This window comes from Delphinus delphis, chromosome 2, assembly GCF_949987515.2.
Source record: "Delphinus delphis chromosome 2, mDelDel1.2, whole genome shotgun sequence".
NCBI lineage: Eukaryota > Metazoa > Chordata > Mammalia > Artiodactyla > Delphinidae > Delphinus > Delphinus delphis.
This window is the reverse complement of record NC_082684.1, coordinates 77569713-77584916: the sequence shown is the minus strand read 5'-3', so window position 1 is coordinate 77584916 and position 15204 is coordinate 77569713. Positions and strand designations below refer to the sequence as shown.

At 47.7% G+C, this 15204-nt stretch overlaps 1 protein-coding gene across 1 annotated transcript in view; it reads left to right on the top strand.

Moving 5' to 3' along the window:
- RYR3 (ryanodine receptor 3) overlaps nt 1-15204 on the top strand; it is a 361766-nt gene that overhangs the window by 284014 nt on the left and 62548 nt on the right. Inside the window, exons 65-67 of the mRNA XM_060002247.1 lie at nt 3578-3708; nt 10002-10322; nt 12554-12794. Coding sequence (XP_059858230.1) covers nt 3578-3708; nt 10002-10322; nt 12554-12794 — 693 coding nt within the window. The remainder of the gene's footprint in view (nt 1-3577; nt 3709-10001; nt 10323-12553; nt 12795-15204) is intronic.

Genomic DNA, 15204 nt, shown 5'->3' with positions numbered 1-15204 from the left:
GGGGCACTAATGATCAGAGAAGCACTTTAACAGCAGGCCTTTGCCGGGCTCAGTCCCCCTTGGACCTGGAGACCAAGGTCATTCACTCTGGTATTTCACAGCCAGGAACATGAATTGAAAGACTTCTGGGCTTTACTTTTACAGAACTTCTAACAGCGAGGCCAGGAGAACCGTTGTTTCTCCCTCACAACTGATTAGCGTCACTGTGTGCTCCAGACTAGAAAATGCCAGTGTGTGGGCTTGTAGAGACTCAGTTTGTCAGTAATTAATATTATACTTGTCCCTCTCCTTTGAGTCAGGGAATCAGCAGAGCACTAGAGAACTGTCTTTTGCTCCAAGGATTGCCTTTTATCAGATGAACTTCCTATAAGTCTACTTTCAGGAGATCACAACTTTTCATTTTGGTGAGAGAAAGAGAAAGGAAGGAATAATGGGTTTAGTACCAAGACAACCCAGGACCAGCTGTTTCCAAGGTTCCCCTCCCTGGGCCAAGTAAAATTTGCTCTCAAATTTGATATTACCCCTGGTCATCCCTGATTTTCACCCAGATTTTTTTCCTTACTCAAAGCTCTCTCTATGGTATTTCTTTCCTTTCGTAATTTAACTCTTTATTTCCTTTTCCTCCTCAAAAGGCAAGACTAATGAGAGGAAATGGGGTATCTCTCCTCACTGGCTGGCCCCTGGGGTTGGTTAAAATGGAGAGAATGTTGACTGAAAAAACAGCCCCTGTGTGTCCTCATGTTTGATGCGTACAGGCCCTCACTCTGCTCAGCTGTCCCTGAGGGTGTTGGGCCCTTTTCATGCCTCTCCACCACCACCGTGAGCGTAGCAAAGAAGGGAGGGGTTGGGGGAAGAAGAGGTGGAGAGAAGGGGAGGTGGGAGAACAGGCCTGGCCGGGGCCTGCTCAGAGGCGAAGCAGCTTTGCAAAGCTTCCCAGAGAGGAGGCCTGGTCTCTGCGGTCTCCACAGCCCCACTGCCTCCCCTGCTTTCTCCCTCCACCACTGATGCAGCCTCCAAATGGAGCCGGGCAGCACACACAGGGCCCAGGGGGGCTGCTGCTCTGTCTCCAGAGCAGACCTGGATGGGGCGAGTTAACAGTCAGACCTTCCACGGAAGGACAAGGCTGTGCTGTTAGCTGAGAGCTGCTTGTCCGGTTGAGGGCATTCTTGCTTGCTAGAGGCTAATTTGAAAGTTATCTGCTCAAATACTTCATGGCCAAATAAGGTGTCAGCTGGTCCCCTAAAAGCTGAGCCCAAGAAGAAGATACAAGATAAGGAATAAAACCATATATATTAATTGTCTTTGAAAGTAATGAAAAGATCTCATTTTTCATAAGTTTGCTAACTTGGCTAAGATTGTGTGGGAATTCCAAGGGATACACAGCTTTCTACCGATTCACTCACCCACCCTCTCCCTCCTTCCTCTCTCTGGTCCAGTAGATTCCTCTGGCATCTCAAGCAGAACAGTTCTGTGGACCCCCAGGCTAGCCCCCTGCAGATTCTGATTCTACCCCAGATAGCCCTGTCAAGTCAGTTTTTCAGGACGAGTTAAGATCCCATTTTTAATCCAGCTCAAATGTGTATCTTCCTGTGTGCTATAATGAAGTTGCAGGTTGATTTTAATCCTTATAATTAGACCATAAATACGTGTTATTTTGTCATACTGCATCAGGGTTCTATGTTTCCTTCCCGCATTCATTTCACCACCTGGAAGCCAAAGGCCAAGGTTAGGACTACCTCGCTCACCCCTCAGTAAACAGTGACTCCCCTAGCCAGCCCCCTGCCTTGCCCCATAGTAAATGCTTGTTATCCCATCCAGAGACCCTGCAGCTTTGACATTCTTTCTCTTGGTGCTGCTGGAATTGTTGACTGTTGTCATAGTGAAGGGCAGTTAACGCGGTCTTGGGTTTGGGTTTTGGCGGGAGCTGAAGGGAACCCTGAGAACTGAATGCCTTCCTGTTTCCACAGAATTGCAGTAGTAGTTGTTAGCTCTTGGCTCCAAGTGTGCCCTCTCTAGCTGGCGGTTTTCTCCATGATGATTCTGTAACATCCCCCAAGATGCAGCCTGACACCCTCCACTCCCAAAGCTTCTGCTACTGGGCTTCACATACACAGTATCCACGCTCAGTTTGAGTTGATCAGTCCCAGAGGAAGGCAGCAACCCTGTAAGCCTGAACCCTGTAAGCCCTTCCAACTCTTCATTATCGACCTACTGTCTGCATTTTCCACTGGCTATCTTTGTATCACAGTCTAACAAAGGACTCACGTTATTGGTTTATTGGAAGAAATTTTTCCCCTTGTTTGGAAACTGACATCACTTGTGTAACTCACAAGGCGGGCATGTAGTCTGTCTGTGATTGAATGCCAGTGAGTGGCAGAGAAAAGATATTGATGGGTGGAAACCAGATGGCTCTGGTCTCCCATTCATCAGAAAGCAACAGATGTCAGTCCCCATATGGGGCCCTTCTAGCCAGCACTGTCACTGTGTCATCTCACTAGCAGAAAGGACCTGCGGGGTTAGAAAGTACAACTCCAAGGCTAAGCCCAGGTCTGCGAGGGGGAAGCACTATTTCAGTACTAGCTCTGCTTTGACCAGCTGGTGGGCTGGTTCCCATCGGTTATTCTTGCAGCCTTGGTTATCCTGCAAGGAGCACAACGCCTCTTAGCCGGAGAACGATTGGGTTGGCCAAAGAGTTCGTTCGGGTTTTTGGCCAATCCGATACAAATCTGAACTAGGAATCCCAAGCATTTTGGGGGTTTTTTTGTTTGTTTTTTGTTTTTTTTGTGGTACACGGGCCTCTCACTGTTGTGGCCTCTCCCGTTGCGGAGCACAGGCTCCGGATGCGCAGGCTTAGCAGCCATGGCTCACGGGCCCAGCCGCTCCGCGGCATGTGGGATCTTCCCAGACCGGGGCACGAACCCGCGTCCCCTGCATCGGCAGGCGGACTCTCAACCACTGCGCCACCAGGGAAGTCCAGCATTTTGTTTTTGACTGATTGCTTGTTTCACAGAAGGACTTAAAACCCAGAGCTTAATACATGGTGGACACACAATGTTTGTGGAAAAAAAGAGAAGTAATAGGTGTCAGAACTCTTTCGTCTAAATCAAGCAATGTGTTTTAGGACCTGTCGTTTCTCTCGCAAAGCAGGCTTTTAGTTTTGTGCCTTATTGGTGCTTTTGGCCCATTATCTACTGTTCCCACTGGTGGACACAAGCTCCAGTCACAGGGAACAGACACAGAGAAATTACACAGATTTCAAAACATTCTGGGAACCAGGAAGATCCGATTCAATTTGGATGCCAGCAGAACTTGCCCTCAGAGATGCTGGGAGAGAAGAACAAAGCTACACAGTGTATTATATCACCTTAGTTGCTTAAGAACTAGGTACCAAGGAGTGAGACCATTGTAAACCGTTGGTTAGTGTCCAGAGAAAGGTGAGGGAGGGGGAAGAGCATGCAACCTTGATGAGCCTGGGGCCCAGGCTGTCCAGGGGAGCCATCTATGGGGAAGTGGCCCACCGATGCATGGGGCCAGCATGGGGCTGTCACCACTTCTAAATGGACTTCTTTGTTTCCAGGCAACGTCCTGCCCTCGGAGAATGCCTGGCCTCACTGGCAGGTGCCATACCAGTGGCATTCCTGGAGCCCACCCTTGACTGCTACAACCCACTCTCAGTCTTCAACGCCAAAACCCCCAGGGAGAGGTCTAGTAAGTATCATCCCACAGAGGTCATCACTGATGTGCTTGAAGAAAGCAGCGGGAGGGAAGGCCACGCAGGCAGGGACGGCAGCCTGCAGCACTGTGGCTGGTTCACGTGGTCTGGGAGGGGCCGGGAGGTCAGAACTGGCACCGTGTGGCACGTCTCCATCTTGCTGGAAAAGTGGGCACAGGCAGGTACTTTGTTAGCGCTAGACTTTGGTTTCATCTTCTGTAAAATGAGGAGACAGTGTAATTGATTTCTAAATCCCCTGCATCCTAAAAATTCAGGTTCTCCTGTCTTCCCTGGTCTCTGTTCTCTTTCTGCACCTGGGGATATGGCTGCCCTTTACAGTTCCTCTCCAGAGTGTCAGTGGGAGGGGCACAGCTGCACTAATAACCTTGTTACACCCTTTTTTTTTTTTTTTTTTTTTCTGGTACGCGAGCCTCTCACTGTTGTGGCCTCTCCTGTTGCGGAGCACAGGCTCCGGACGCGCAGGCTCAGCGGCCATGGCTCACGGGCCCAGCCGCTCCGTGGCATGTGGGATCTTCCCGGACCAGGGCACGAACCCGCATCCCCTGCATCGGCAGGCGGACTCTCAACCACTGCGCCACCAGGGAAGCCCCTAACAATTTGGCAGGTTTTTTTTGTTCTGTTTTGTTTTTGCGGTATGCGGGCCTCTCACTGTTGTGGCCTCTCCCGTTGCGGAGCACAGGCTCCGGACACGCAGGCTCAGCGGCCATGGCTCACGGGCCCAGCTGCCCCGCGGCATGTGGGGTCTTCCCAGACCGGGGCACAAACCCGTGTCCCCTGCATCGGCAGGCGGACTCCCAACCACTGCGCCACCAGGGAAACCCTCGTTACACTCTTCAGGTCCACAGACAGGCCGTGTTTCCAAGGATGATAACCACGTGTTCTCCATCTTCGTGGAAAATGAAGCAGAGAAAAACACAAGAAGGAACTGAAATTCTACAAGAAAGAGAATTTGACAGGAGTGTTGATGCACTGAGTTCTAGAACAGTGGTTGGCAAACTCTGGCCACGGGCCTCATCTGGCCCGCTGCTGATTTTTGTAGATGGTGTTTTATTAGAACATGGCCACACCCACTCATTTACATGTGGTCTGCAGCTGCTTTAGCACTGTGTAGGGGAGGAAAAATAATTTTCCCTCTACCCTTCATCATTCTTGGCCAAGAACCCCCCACTAAAAAAAGACAGAATGACAGGAGAAAGACAGACTTTTACTTACGTACCTATGTGTACATAAGGGAGCCCCACAAAGATATGAGGCTCAAAACCAGCCCAATAATTGAGGCTTATACACCATCCTGATCTAAGGAAAGGGTTAGGAGTCGAGGCTTCAAATGGGGTAGCCATTCATGGGAAAGTGAGAAGAGGAAGTGTTTGGTAAACAGTTTGCCCTGCCACGCACATGAGTCTTTCAGATGAAAAAGTGATCTTGGGCAAGAGCTCTCTTCTGGTACAGGCACTTGTATCTAAGGTGAACTTTCCTTATAAATGCAGATTTTCCTTACAAAAGAGTAACTCTGTTTTCAGACACTCTCCTGGGTCTGCAGTTTCTTAAAACTAATCAGCTCAAAGTAACCCCTCTGCCAAAGGGGCGTATTTGGGGGTCGCCCATTCTGTTCCCCTTCAACTGCAGTGACACCATTGAGTAGTGGCAGCAAAGACTGTTGGGCCTGCAATGGCTAACATATTTACTGTCTGACCCCTTTATAGGAAAAGTTTTCCCACCCCCTGTTCTAGGATAACCTAGAACTGGAATCCAAGGCAGGTGGTAAAGCTGCTTCTGGAGGGTAGAAGACAGAGTCCCCACGTATGGATGAATTGTGATCCTGCTGAATGGCAATGGATTAGAACAGAGGAGCTTCCAGCAGGAACCTTGAAGGAAGCTTGGACTCCAACGGGAAAGAGCTACAATGATTTGATGCGACATGAAGCAAAAATTACCGCACCGTGGGTCTGATCAATATTAAGAAAAACAGACCCCAAAAAATCATAGTAAACCATTTCTAACCAGAACCTGTCCTATTCAGAACCCATATTTTCTTAAAATATTGATGCACGGTACCAGCAGGTGACTAGACTGTGCATCCTTTCCACATGGTTCAAGCCCCCTTTTCAAGCTCTCATGGGTCCTAAGGGTTCTAGGAGAGGAAAGGTTCCTGTTACACTCTTCTCTGTCACCACTCTTCTTTCCGTCTAAGGATCCAGAGTACTAATAAGCCTTGGTGGCTTTATTCTCACTTGCTTTTATTACTTCAGATAAAAGAAGCACATGAGCCCCAGAAAGGATGACCAGGACAATTTAGACAAGACTGTTTAAAGTTCTCTTCCTGAACTAGAATACAGCAGAGACTAGTGTTCTCAGAGCTCGTCGAGGGAGAAGCATCGCCAAGATGCCTCCACGTTCCAAAGTCTCTCAGTTAATTCCCCAACCTCCTTAGCCTCATCTCACCCTTCCTCCTCTTTCATGGACTAGGAAAAATATAGTTCCAACCTTGTTTTTCTCTGCCATCTCATGATTCCGAATGAGTCACATCTTGCAGCTAAAGTAGGAGCTGAACAACTGAGCAGGCTTTGGCAATGTTGAGGAAGGGCTGTGACATCTGTAGGCAAAAGCCAGCAAAAATGTTGCTCCCCAACTCCAGAGGGACATGGGTCCAGTCATGACAGTGCTGGATACGTATACGTTTATTCTGCTCCAACTGTGATTCAAGAAAAAGTGTGTCTCTGTCTGTGTATCACCAACGTATAGAGCTTGCACCTTGGGAAAGAGAGAGACCTACTCTGCTCTTGAGCTCCCAGAGGTAAGCCTGTGCGCCACAACTACTGAGCCTGCGCTCTAGAGCCTGCGAGCCACAGCTACTGAGCCCACACGCCACAATACTGAAGCCCGCCCATCTAGAGCCCATGCTCCACAGCAATGAGAAGCCCGCATACCGCAAGGAAGAGTAGACCCCGCTCACCGCAACTAGAGAAAGCCCGTGCAGAGCAACAAAGACCCAAGGCAGCCAAAAATAAATAAAATCAAATCTTAAAAAAAAAAAAAATGAATCAACAAAGACTGAATGCTGACCATGTGTATGGCTGTTGAAAAGTAGAGTGTACGCGAATATTTATTCTGGGATAACCAGGTTTGCCTGGAGCCAGAGAATGACTGATGGCTTGATGGACTCTGAGAAGGTAGACTTCATTCATTATACAAAGTAGGTGGCCTGAGGGACCAAGCAGGGAAAGGAATGTGACAGATGATGTGACGTGACAAATGATGCGAGTCTTTGGTTGAGAAATACAATATGAACTGATTTATCAAGGCTTCAGTCAGTTGGGCATCTCTCTTAATTAACAGTTGGTGTTTTGCCAGCAGAGTTACTCATATTAGGAACTCTTCTGTCTTGTAATGTCCTGGAGCATTTTCTGACTCATCCAAAAACTGGAAAAGGTCTAATACTGTTATGTGCTAGATAAAACTAGATAAAATCTTTGGTTATGTGTGGCAGTGGTCTATTAATCAGAATAGTAGATTGACCAAAACATCCTACTCACCAGCCAGTTTACTTCCCAAATCCTTATTGGAAAAATCAACCAGAGAGAAAGGAGGTCCAGTTTCCATGTAAGCTGTCTGCCTATACTACAGAGACGGTGCTCTCTGATGCTGTCTTCTCGAGGGAGGAGCTGCTTGGTGAAGAAAATACTACTTTGGAATCTAACTCAGTGGTTCCCAGTGGTTCTCAGACACTAGCATGTATTAGAATCATTCGAAAGGCTTGCTAAAGAATGCCAAGTCCTACCCCTAGAGTTTCTAATTCAGTAAGTCTGGATTCTGAAGGTCCTAACAAGTTTCCGGGTGATGCTGCCACTGCTGGTGGGAGGATTTCACTTTGAGAACCATTGATCTAGCAGATGAAAGGCCAGCGTGTTCTAATGGTCCCCTCTTACATTCTTGTGTCTGATTCTAATAGGACCCAGCTGAGCTGTTTTTCAGGTAGATAACTCAGCAGCATTCGTTCTGCAGGTTTATTATGTGGCATTTGAAGAACAAAACAACACGTAAATCACAAATGTTTCTTCCCCTCGAGGACCAATTACATATAAATAACTTTTAAAGGTCATTGTAACGACTCCAGTGAAGCAACCGCAAGCAACTCTGTTTCTCTTAGGTAGGAAAAAAAAGCGTCCATGATGATGTATTCTCTGTGTGACATTTAAACACACACACGCCCCGAGCCTTCTCACGTATAATTTTACAACAAACAGTTGTAAACGTCAGCTGCATCTGTGGCAGTTGGCATTGTTCTGTGCGCAGAGCTTGACGGTAGAATGTTTGACGGTACTGTTCGTACCTATTGATTCTGACACTGTATGTGTCAAACGATTTTGTTCGTGAGAGTCTCCCCAGACCCCCATGTTGATGTCACCCCCGATTCTTGCTGCTCTGCAGCAAGGTACAGGCTGGACTTGTTCTCTGCAAATGACCAGCATTGGCAGTGGATGGTGTCTAACCTGTATAATTCCCTTACGCTGTAAATCATAGGAGTTCGATGTTCTTTGGCTTTCATGCTACTAGTCCTTTTGAATTGTCTGGATTTAAAGGACACTGGTTCACTCCTAACTTCCAAGGAAGAGAGATCTGTAGCCTTCTACCTGCCAAAAGGCCATACCGATAGCAACAGAAAATCACAGTTAGGGAAAGGGTGTTGGCACCTCACAGGGCCTGCTCCATAGCAGGGAGGCTCTTCCGAATCGTCCATCACTGTGCAGCTGCACACCATCTCCTAGAACCACTTGTAACAGCTACCGATTCACTGTCTCCAAGGCAGCCAGGATTATTCTGGAGCTCGGCTCCAGGCAGGACAATTATGACAGAAATCAAGACAGTCCCTTCAATTGGCCAATATTCCTAAAAGCCAAGGAATTTGCTGTGGCCTCTTATTCATTAACACTTCCATTCCTATGGACTTAAAATCTAGGAAAGAGAGAGACTTCACACCAGCAGTAACCCCGTGGCAAAGGGCCTGCAGGCACAACCCAGTTCACTAAACGTCACATTTTATTTGAAGTTTCTGCTTTGTCCTTTGAAATTCATGAGAACTTTACACTTTACTCCTAATATCGAAAAGAATTTCCTCAAAGCTTCTAGTGGATCTAATAGGCTCCACTAGTGGATCTAAAATGCACCACATTTTCCTGTTGCTTCTGTGACTCCCTAGCCCCCCTGGTGTCTGATGCTTCGGCCCCGCTGTGAGAAGTTTGGCCTGTGGGTGGAGTCTGCAATGAGCTGCCTCCCAGGCCCAGGTGGACCCTGGGGGCTATGACATAAATGGACGCTCTGCAGAGCTTTCGGCTGGTGCTTCTTTTCAACCATGCCCCGCCCTGCCACGCAGAGCCCTTGTTTTCGTCTCACCCGTCAGGAACCTCAGGATGTTTCTGGTCTCTCCTCCTGTCTTGGAGGGAAAGAGTGTCTTTTGCCTTAAGAAGAACAAGACACATATCCCCTTGGCTTCTTCTTTTTGCTATTCTTGTATCTGACAACGTTTAATGTTGAACGCTGTCATCATCTCATCCTGTCTGTCCTCGTTCAGTGAAGCGGCCTCAGTCACTCAGTGTGAGGAAGAGATAGGGCTGACTCACTATTCCTTGCACATAAACCTTCAGAGACAAAAAGGTTTAAGCGAATGACAAGAGGTCTTGGCAAAGGTTCCTTCAGGTCATCAATAACTTCTTTTGTAAATGCAGAAATCAATGTATGTGCAAAGTTTTCTTCCCCGAGATTTCAACTGGATGGAAGGTGTTGTCTCTGGTCCAGCTGAAAGAATCTCTGATGCAAGATGTTTCTTTTTCCTTTTTGAAACACTACAGACATGATCCAGGTGACCCAACCACAAATTGGCAACTCAACACCGATGGGTTGCTTTTCTCCTAGCCCTGCCTTTCCTGCATGCACTGAGGCCAAGATGGAGAAGCAAGAGACTGACTGTATCACAGAGAAGTCTTATGAAATGTCCCTCGGCCATGTCTCTGTTATGCTCCTCTAAGATTCAGTTTAAGTGTTCTAACCTGAGTATGACATCTAGAAGATAACCCAGCCTCTGGAAGCTTCAGTCTTTACAAAGGCAGCAGGAGAGCAAAAGCTCCCCTGTATCCGGAGCTGACCTGTTTGAGGTTCTGGGGTGGAAAATTATGTCTAAAGACCAAAGGAGGGGTGGACAGAGAGAGAGAAAGTCGCACTATTTGTGCTTTTGAATTACTGTCCCTTTATTCTTCCTGTCCCTCTCGGTCAGTTCTGGGGATGCCAGACACGGTGGAGGAGATGTGCCCTGACATCCCCCAGCTGGAAGGCCTGATGAAGGAAATCAACGACCTGGCCGAGTCAGGGGCCCGGTACACGGAGATGCCCCACGTCATCGAGGTGATCTTGCCCATGCTCTGCAACTACCTGTCCTACTGGTGGGAGCGGGGGCCTGAGCACCTGCCCCCCAGCACAGGGCCCTGGTGCACCAAGGTCACCTCTGAACACCTCAGTGTCATCCTGGGCAACATTCTGAAAATCATCAACAACAACCTGGGCATCGATGAGGCCTCCTGGATGAAGCGCATTGCAGGTACCACACATGCCTTTCCTCCCCGGCCCCGGCCCCAGCACCAAGACGCCTGGACTCTCTTTTCTTCTCTTAGTCTATCTTTAAGCTATTCCCCCTTCCCGCACTTAGTTATTTAACAGTGAAAAGAATTGACTTATTCCCCTGTAGAGCTTCCTAGAGCAAATGCTCCTGCCTAACTCCCCAAGTAATCCAGGTCCCTCGAATCTCCAGGAAGCCCTTCTTGATAAACTCTACCCAACTCCCATGATCATTGCTTATTTGCTTTTGGTACTTAAGAATTCCATTTGCTCCTACAGTAATAATTGTCCATATTTTCTCGGTAAGTGATCCTGCGTGTTTTCCACACGTACAAAACTCACTCCCATCTGGGCTGTACTGTAAGTTTCTAGCATTTGTATTTCACTTTATGCTTCCTAAGACGCTCTCTAACTTAGGTTCACAGTAGCCTCACTAGGAGTTCCGTCTTGTCTTGTATTCCTCCTTGCATGCAGTAGGCTCTTAATGAATGTTGTTGGCTGATTTTCTCCTCCTGAAACAACTCCAAAAGAGGAGAGCCTTGGAAAATTAGTAACCACACTTTCCACAGTCAGGAAACGATGAGTATTTTAGTGTCCTCTGTCAGAGTAGAGTTGAGAAGACAGAAGCTAAAGCAAAGTCATTGCCTTTGATGGACCTGCGGTTTTGATGGACCATAGCTGTTTCACCCCTACAATCTCCTAACCATAAAACACAGCGGTGGGATCAGTGGTAGCTATTAGCTTCCCGGACAAATGAGTAGATATTCCAAGGAAGAAAACTTCTACCGCCTTCCTGTCTCTGAAATGAACTTCAAATTATAAATACTTCGGGTACTGATGGCTTCTAGACAGTATAGACCTCTGGGAACATATGAGTAGATAAAGTTGGCCTTCCTTTCTTACCTAGTAGCCCAGGAATATTGTTAACCCTAAGGCAATTTGTTGAGCAGCTCTAATTTCTAAATCTGGATTAAGGGAAGGAAGGTAATGGAAGGATGGACTCCCTCAGCTTCCCCAGAGGTGCAGTGGAAAGATGTCACAGCACCCTGATGGGAACTGAACGGGACCTGTTATTTCACAGGTGAACCCATATCTCATTCAGTTAGGCCGCTTCATTCCTGGTGCCTGAACAGAGTCCATTTTAAATAGCAACCTCACATCAGCCATATCTGGAACAGCCGTTCCGATTCCAGATCCAGAGCAGAAATGCAGCCCGGTGAAGGCTGGAGTGTGAAACGTGAAGTTTCCACCTGTTGGTTAATGCTTCTCAGCAGAGAACTGTTTTCGCCTTCTCTTTCTAAAACAGCCGTATTTATGAAAGCAAAAAATAAGGTAAAGTGAGATTAAAAAGAAAAAGTGCTGGATTATAGGCTGTTTCTAGTCGAAACGCCCTACATGAAAGAACCTTTGAAATACACAAAACACGCATCAATGCACTTTGTGAATGGCTCATGACTCTTGAGAATTTTATTTCACTTATCTTTAAATAATTACTCTGATTCTCATCTTTATTATGGATTAGACCCATAGGATATTCCATTTAATAAACTCGATGAGACATGTAAGTTTTATCTTTCTCTTCAAGAAGGCTGGAACCATAGTCCCAGGTCCCACTGATGGCTTGTTTCTGCTCATCGACTTCTAGTGGCGACCCCAGTCTGCCTCTCAGTTTATTATAGATGATAGTAGTTTCTCTGCTTTTCTCAGGGCCCAGAGGAGTCCCCAGGCAGTAGGTTGGCAGTTCTCAAGTCCTGGGGGCTGAGAACTGTGGTTGGGTCCATATGTTTTTAACAAGAGATTTTTCTATAAACCAGAAAACGTAGTATTGAGTGCCTACTCCTGACACAGCACAGTGTTGGTTATTATGAATAAAAGGCTTATAATCTCACTAGTGAGCCAAAACCAACGTGAATGTACTCTAAAATGAAACAAGATAGCCTGTTACGAGGAGCTCAGAGGTATAGCAAACACCATACGTGAAAAGTTAAAGGGTGGCAAGGTTTCCCCGTGGCCTAGAGAAGCAGAACAGGAATAGAGACCTTCTCCTGTAGCTCCACCCCCACCCCCAGCAACTGAGGCTTCACGAGATGGAAGGGCAAGTGTTATCCTGAGTTGACGGCTTTTCGCAGCCTCACCTTTGAGTATCCCTTCTTTCCTTTCATCAATTGTCATAACATGCAAAATGAGGGGGGGGCCCTTTGTTTGCAAACACAGTGTATGCCCAGCCAATCATCGGCAAAGCCAGGGCGGACCTGCTAAGAAGCCACTTCATCCCAACTCTGGAGAAGCTGAAGAAGAAGGCTGTGAAGACCGTGCAGGAAGAGGAGCAGCTGAAAGCCGACAGCAAAGGGGACGCCCAGGAGGCAGAGCTCCTCATTCTGGATGAGTTTGCCGTCCTCTGCAGAGACCTCTATGCCTTCTACCCCATGCTGATCCGCTATGTGGACAACAACAGGTACGGAGGAGGCCTAGGCAAGTCCCCAGGATGGAGAGACGGTATTGGGTTTTGTCATAGGTGAGAGAGGGAGGTCACAGCTGCCACCGCCAGTGCCCCTCCCCCACAGAATCCCCAGTGTGGGACCTCTGGGCAATGCTCTCCTTGGCCAGCGATTCTACATGATCAGTGGCATGGCCACCCCTTCCATCTTCACAGGCCACCACAGAGAAGAGGGAGTTAGTCGAATAAGGGCAGCAGCGACCCACTTCTGCCCCTCTGCTGCTCTGTCACACATTCATTCAACAAACATTACCGACTGGGTGTCAGGCTCTGTTGTAGGCATTAGGGGACAAGAGAGAACAAAACAGAAAGAGCTGTTGGCCCAGGGAGCTTTCATTCCGGCAGGAGAGTGGGGCAGGCAGACAATAAGCAAAACAAATACTTGCATGTTTACAATATACTTACTTATACACTTATAGATCTACTTATACACTTTACTTATAATTTACTTATCTAAGTAAATTATACAAGCAAAGTAAAGGGAATTAAGAGTGCCAGGGTGGCAGTTTTAAAAGAATGTTAACTGAGAAAGCGACATTTGAACACTGACCCGAAGGAGGTGAGGTCAGGAACCGTGCAGGTCTGGGGAAGGGTTATGTTCCCAGGAAAAGGAAACATCTGGTGCAAGCCCCAAGGAAGGGGTGTGCGTTGGGATGTTCAGGGCATCACGAGGAGGCCAGTACAGCTGGAGAAGAGTGAGGGGCCAGGAAAGCAGGAGGAGACGTCCGAGAAGCCATCTTCTCTCCACGGGGCCGAGCGAGATGAGCATTTGGTGCAGGTTTCAAGATAAGCTGTGATGTGATCTGACTCAGGCTTTGACCGCTGTGGTGAGGGATCAGGGCAAATAAGGAAGTGAGCAGACCGGCCGAGAGGCTCACGGTGACCCAGTCAAGAGCTGAGGGTGCAGAGCAGACGAGTGGTGCCAGGACTGGGGCAGAGGATGGGGCTGGGGTTTCCTTTCAGAGTCCTGAAAATGTTCTGAAACTAGGAGTGATGGTTGTACTAAATGTTGCTAATGAGTAATTTTATGTTACGTATATTTTACCATAATTAAAAAGAAAAAAACAAAGAGTTGGTGATGGCTGGGACCAGGCTGGTAGCAATGAAGGTTGACAGAAGATGTCAGATTCTGGGCCTGTGTTAAAGGTAGAGCCCTTGGGACTGCAGATTGGGAATAAGAGAAAAGAGGGGAGTCAAAGATGATTCTGGGCAAATGGAAGGATGGAGTTCCCAGCAGTTGAGTTGGGGAGGATTGTGGATACAGAAGTTTTTTTAGGGCAAGATCAGGATATCACTTTCAGTCGTGTTAAATTTGAGCTTCCTCTTCAATACAAAAATGGAAGTGTTGAGTGGGCGGTTGAATATATGAGTCCAGAGTTCAGGAGGGAGGTCTGGTGTAGACATGAGAGTTTGAGAGTCATCCATACGTTGATATGTGGTCTTTGAGCGACATGAGACTGGATGAGATAAGTAAAGGCTTGAGAGGGAGAGAGAAGAGTTCTAAGGACTGAGCCCATGTGCTCAGGTCAGGCAGAGGGGAAGGAACCCGTGAGTGAAACTGAGAGGGAGCCACCAGTGAGACAGGAGGAAACCAACAGAATGTTGTGTCCTGGATGCCAACTTCACAAGGGATTTTCAGGAGGGAAGAATGATGAATGAAGGTTGTTGGTGACCTTGACAAGAGCAGCTTCAATGGAGCGATGGAGATGAGGAGCTCTTTGGAGTAGGTTGGAAGAGAATGGGAGAAAAGGACTTGGAGATAGCAGTACAGACAACTTATTCAAGGAGTTTTACTCTAAAGGGGAACAGAGAAACGGGCCGCTAGCTGGGGGAAGAAGTAGGCCCAAGAGGAGAGTTTTTAAGATAGAGAAGGTGCTTGGAGGTTTGAGGAGGAAGGAGGCAGCGCCCAGGGAGAGTGGGAGAGCAGGTGGACCAGGGAAGTGGGTGGGATTGCCGGGCACATGCAGGGCCCCACTGGAGATCTGCGCTCGTGAATTGAAAGTGGGACCCATTGGCAAGTCGTGTTTTTCTCCAGCCAGTTTGGCTGCCAGGTACAGGCCCAGACTGGGAAGAGAGTTAGATTTAACCAGGGTTGGGGCTTTGCAAAATGAGTGTGACAAAGAAAAATGGGTTAGGGAGTTGAGGGTGTATATTATAGGGTAATTCTAAAGATTGGCCATGGGATTTAAGCTGGATGAGGGGGAAAGGAAGGCATAGGAGCCTAATGTTCATGAACAGGCAAAGGAACAAAGGACTGTAGGTCCCAGTGGAAGGCAAAGACCAAATAGATGTCTTTATTATACCACACCCTCTTAAAGTTTAGAGGCCTAAACTGTAAGTTTGGGAAGGTTTAATTTTCAAATACTCC